We start from the raw sequence: 6,000 nt of genomic DNA, 5'->3' as shown, positions 1-6,000 counted from the left end.
TCTGACGCTCCTCCTTAAGCCTGCTTTCTCCTCTTCTGAGGGGGCTACGGTGTCCCGCGGGCCGCAGATGACAGCCTCAGGGGCTGCGTGTTTGAGACCCCTGCCATAGATGATCCTTTAAAATGTCTTGCTGCTTGGATTCCTTGTTTTTTCGACTCTATGGATATGTAGTGTAAATGATAATTGATATGGGTTTCTTCTGTATTGGGAGACCCTTGGGATGGGGGCAGGACATGCTTAGTGTTGTATAACCCTAAAAAACATTTCTTATTTTTAACGTCTCTGATTTATCAAAATGAAGGAAAACCTCACCATAATGGCCACCTCTGATGCAGTGTATGCTCCAGGTATGGCATTTTTCTCAATAGGAACTTCGAAAACGTCTGTACAAAAGCACACAATTTAAAAAAAAAACACTAAAAATGCTTCTATTGCAGACTGCTTGTAGATCAAGGAAAGTAGCAAAAGACGCGTTTGTAGATGCTGAGCAATTCCTACACAACATAAATGACTTTTTTCATTGGTAAAGAAGCATTTTTTTTCGTTAGGTTTATTTGTGATGGGATACAAGATTGCAGGGTAGTATCGCTGTATTCTGCTCCGTAAAACAACTTGTGTAGGTACTAGAGGAAAATAATAGGATCAGACGGGTTAAAATTCAGATTGGATTCTAGGAACAGCCATGACATGAGATTGTTGTCAGATTCCACCGATCAATGACATCTGCTAATAAAAATTGAATTTCTATGGGCAGCTAAAAGTGGTCGTATGAGGTTAGAAAAACATGGCCGCTTTCTTTGTGAAACAGTGCCACTCTTTTTCATGGGTTGCATCTGGTATTGCAGCTTAGTCCCAGTGAAGTTAATAGGGTTGAGCTGCAACATCAGATACAACCCATGGACAAGAGTGGTGTTGTTTCTGAAAGAAAGCAGCCATGTCTCTCTAACCTCAAACAACCCCTTTTAGGCAATGTATGTATGTAGCACAGAATATAGAAAACATAAAAGGGAAATATGATTGGATAAAAGAAAAAAATCAACAGCCTTTTCAAATGATATGCAAACAAGAACTTGTGTCTGAGATTTACGGTGCAGAATTACTATCTCGTCTGACTCAATAATTCATTGTTCAGCATTTTTCATGGAGCAGTTAAGCCATAAAAAGAGACATTTAATAGGGAACAAGGAATATTAGAAAACCGCCATTGTGTGGCAATGTGATTATAATTCTTTCACATGCAACATTTTGTACACATTGTCCTAACTGCAAATTATCTAGATAAGACATTCCAGACCTGAGCAGCAATCCTTCACTCAAGATGAAAGTCACTGCATTCTGGGTAATAGGTTCACACTGTAGATGAATTTTTGTAGCGAGTTATTGGATAAATTGTGCCCAACACGAAACGAGTGTGTTTATTTCCCCCTCCGTGCTTAATTCCCCATTGTGCAGAGAGTTATGATCTTTTTATCTGAATTTCTATCCATAATTTATGGAAGCACCAGATAAAACCGCTATCGGGTAAGTGTTTATGATCCTAGTGTCCTGGAGTGGCTTGTATGCATCCTAATCACATGTATAATTCACTGCTGCTAACGACTGTCAGACTATGTTTGCATACAGGGAAATTAGGAGTCTATTAAAAAACAAAGAAAAAAGTTGTTTCTTTCAGAAAAATTCCCATTTATTGTCAAGGTCACAACTGAGATTTTTTTTTTTTTGCACTCTTTGTCAAGAGTTAGAAACTTTGTAACACTAATTGTGCATTGGTGGAGAAGTGATATTTAGTTTGTGCTGTTAAATAATATAAAAGTTGCAGTTTTTACATGTGTTTTTTTTTTTTAAATAATTCCAATTGAAAAATCTTTGTTTTGCATTTTCTAACAGGAATGTAATATATGATTGCGTGCCCTTAAAAGGGTTTTCCAGCCACTTAAAATTGATGGGCTATCCTCAGGATAGGCCATTATTAGCTGATGGGTCGAGGTCCGACTCCCGGGTCCCCCGCCTATCAGCTGTTTTGAAGGGGCCGCAGCGTTCGTACGAGCGCTGCTTCCCCTTCATTTCTTCTAGCTCACTGTGAATAGTCAACACGCATTTAGCGGCGATTCACAGGTATTGCACTATCCCACTGAAGTGAATGGGAGAAAAACCTGCAATGCCTGTGAATCGCCGCTAAATGCGTGTCGAGGATTCACAGTGAGCAAGAAGAAATGAAGGGGAAACAGCACTCGTTGGCAACGCTCTGGCTGGGGATTCCCCTTCTAGCTCAATGGCTCTATCTATGGGGTGGGGGTGCGGCACCAGTTACAGAGGGGGCTGTGTGGCACCAGTTACAGAGGGGGCTGTGTGGCACCAGTTACAGAGGGGGCTGTGTGGCACCAGCTACAGAAGCGGCTGCATGGCACCAGCTACTGTGGGCACTGTGGCACTATCTAAATAGGGTATGTGTGGCACTATCTACAGAGGGCACTGAGGCACTATGTACAGGGGACACATATGGCATTATCTAAAGGAAGCAGTGTGTGGCACTATCTACTGGGGGCAGTGTGGAGCACTATCTACAAAGGGCACTGAGTGTGGCACTATCTACGTTGGTTTTTACGCTACCAGTAGTGGTCAGCACATATGGCCAAGCCCTAGTGATAAAGTGAGACATCATCTGCCTGTAAATAACTAGATAACCAGAGAGATACTGACCACCATAGTAGTTGTCAGCCAAACTAGTGAAGACATTTTTGTCCGTTTATTTGTATGCAGAAATTCTGGAAAGAATTCCGCTTGCCCCAGTAGCTACACCTACCAAAGGTGCCACACCTTAAGTGTCCCCGGAAAAAAAAAAAAATGTTGGCAACTATGCATATTACGGATCCGTACAACCACCTATATATTATTTTTGTTTACTTTTGAATGCTTGTTTTTACCTAGAAAATATATTCAGAGTATACATAAAATATCTTACTGTTTTCACTGGTTGCAACATATGCCAATGTGTCAGTTTTGTGCAAACGTCAGGTATTCAGATTTTTTTAGCATAGGCAATAGTGCAGTGCTTTGTGCTATTGTTTATGTTAAAAAATAAAATAAACAATAAGGGTATGTTCACACGACCTATTTTCAGACGTAAACGAGGCGTATTATGCCTCGTTTTACGTCTGAAAATAGGGCTACAATACGTCGGCAAACATCTGCCCATTCATTTGAATGGGTTTGCCGACGTACTGTGCAGACGACCTGTTATTTACGCGTCGTCGTTTGACAGCTGTCAAACGACGACGCGTAAAAATACAGCCTCGTCAAAAGAAGTGCAGGACACTTCTTTGTACGTTTTTGGAGCTGTTTTCTCATAGACTCCAATGAAAACAGCTCCAAAAACGGACGTAAAAAACGCCGCAAAAACGGCGCGAAAACGCCGCGAAAAATGCGAGTTGGTAAAAAAACGTCTGAAAAGCAGGGTCTGTTTTCCCTTGAAAACAGCTCTGGATTTTCAGACGTTTTTGTTGACTACGTGTGAACATATACCACTAAGAGAAAAACAAGAGCCTTTAACGCCAATGTATATAATATAAAAAATTAAATCTTTATTATACAGAAAATGTACATACTAAAATAGCACAAAGAGAACTCTAGTATAAAAGCGGAGACCGCACCGAGTGTTATAGCCACCAATTAACCAAGGGTAGCTGCATACGTGTTAGACTGAGTATCAGATTCACAATTAAGTATACAATCAATACACCATTTAGCTCAAGAGTAAGGAAGGGAGAACAATGTCTCCATAAATAACTAATTTGAGTGGAAAAGGGGTGCAGTGTATATCGTACTGGATGGTAGTTGAATCAAACAAGAAATGACTAAGATGCAGACTTACCCATAGATGGAATGAAGTGGTATGAAGTGAGAGGTGTCCGCTCCGTAACATAAACCCCGACGCGCGTTTCGCCACGTAGTGCTTCCTCAGGGGGATGTAAGTGTGAACATACCCTCAGCTTTACTTTTTTATAATGGAAGTCAATAGCAGATGTATCCAAATGTAAATGGCTATGGTACATTTACACAGTCTATATTTTCATCTGTCAAAAGAAAAAGGCAAAAATATATTCAGTCCCTATTTATTTTATTTTTTTAAATGACTCGTCCGATAGATCTGTTATAAAGAGCATATATATGGCAAACCGTTGCATCCCTATTTTGCCAAAAAGGATACATTTCAAAATGTGGTGTAAACATAGCCTATACCTATACTTTCCCATCATTGTGTCTATTATCCCTGTACTGTGACATCACTATACTTATTATGCCTGTACTGTGACATCACTATGTTTATTATGCCTTCCCTTTATTCATTAACCCTGTACTGTGACATCACTGCGTTTATCATTACTGTACCGTGACATCACAGTATTAATACTGTACTGTGAGATCACAGAGTTTATTATTACTGTACCGTGACATCAGTATTTATTATTACTGTACCGTGACATCAGTGTTTTTCAACACTGTACTGTGACATCACTTTGTTTCTTATCCCTGTATTTCGACATCACTGTGTTCACTCTGTATTGTGACATCACTATATTTATTGTGCCTGTGCTATAACATTACTGAATTTTTTTCATTCCTATGGGGAATATCATTGTGTGCATTATCCATGTTCTGTGATATAACTGTAAGAATTATGCCTGGACAATGACATTGCTGTGTGCATTTTCAAGGACATAAACATATAAGGTTCAGGTTGCATTTGTGCCTAGTGAACTAAACTTATTATGTATATATATATATACACATGTGTGTGTGTGTGTGTGTGTATATATATATATATATATATATATATATATATATATATATATATATATATATAAATATACATATTTATATATATATATATATATATAATGTATATTTATATATATATATATATATATATATATATATATATATATATATATATATGTATATGTATATTTATATATATATATATATATATATGTATATATATATATATATATATATCTCAAAACATATATTTATATAGCACCAACATAGTCTGCAGGACCTCAGAAGTGCAAGGCAGGAGTGCTAACCACTGAGCCACCGTGCTGCCCATTTAGTTAATAAATTACTTAATAACGAAAAATAAATCTACAATTGAAAACATAGTAGTCTGGAAAAAGCTTCAAATATGTGCAATACTAAAAATCAATAGCGCATCTCCTAATTTTAGAGAAATACATACCCACTGTCTACACAAACTGCATACAGTCTATCAACAGAAAAAAGTAACGCAACAATAACTACTTTTTGGGGTAAACTCTGACTCAACCTTTTTGTTAGAAAACACGCATTGTATAGTTTGATCAATAAAGGTTATCTAAACGTTCAACAAACTTCTGACATGTTATAGTGACATGTCAGAAGTTTTGATTGGTGGGGGTCCGAGCACTGAGACCCCCACCAATCGCTAAAACGAAGCGGCAGAATCGCTTGTGTGAGCGCTGTGCCGCTTCGTTTCTGTTTTCTCCGGAAAGCCGATGTAGTGGTGTACGGGCTCATAGACTTTCTATTGAGCCCGTACGCCGCTACATCGATTTCCGGAAAATGCAGAACAGAAACGAAGCGGCACAGCGCTCACACAAGCGATTCTGCCGCTTCGTTTTAGCGATTGGTGGGGGTCTCAGTGCTCAGAGCCCCACCATTCAAAACTTCTGACATGTCACTATAACATGTCAGAAGTTTGTTGAACGTTTAATTACCCTTGAGGCTGGGTTCACACGACCATGTTACGTCCGTAATGTACGGAACGTATTTCGGCCGGAAGACCCGGACCGAACACAGTGCAGGGAGCCGGGCTCCTAGCATCATAGTTATGTACGATGCTAGGAGTCCCTGCCTCGCTGCAGGACAACTGTCCCGTACTGTAATCATGATTACAGTACGGGACAGTAGTGCCACGCAGAGGCAGGGACTCCTAGCGTCGTACATAACTATGATACTAGG

The 6,000-nt window shown here is 39.3% G+C and overlaps 1 protein-coding gene across 1 annotated transcript in view; it reads left to right on the top strand.

Annotated features, from left to right (window-relative positions):
* The first annotated feature begins 1,390 nt into the window (after nucleotides 1-1,390).
* Nucleotides 1,391-6,000, top strand: part of WDR44 (WD repeat domain 44) — a 126,490-nt gene continuing 121,880 nt past the window's right edge. Inside the window, exon 1 of the mRNA XM_075835966.1 lies at nucleotides 1,391-1,521. Within this exon, the coding sequence (XP_075692081.1) occupies nucleotides 1,493-1,521 (29 nt within the window). The 5' untranslated portion in view covers nucleotides 1,391-1,492. The remainder of the gene's footprint in view (nucleotides 1,522-6,000) is intronic.

Source organism: Rhinoderma darwinii, chromosome 8, assembly GCF_050947455.1.
Source record: "Rhinoderma darwinii isolate aRhiDar2 chromosome 8, aRhiDar2.hap1, whole genome shotgun sequence".
NCBI classification, from domain to species: Eukaryota; Metazoa; Chordata; class Amphibia; order Anura; family Rhinodermatidae; genus Rhinoderma; species Rhinoderma darwinii.
This window is presented reverse-complemented; position numbering and strand designations above follow the sequence as displayed.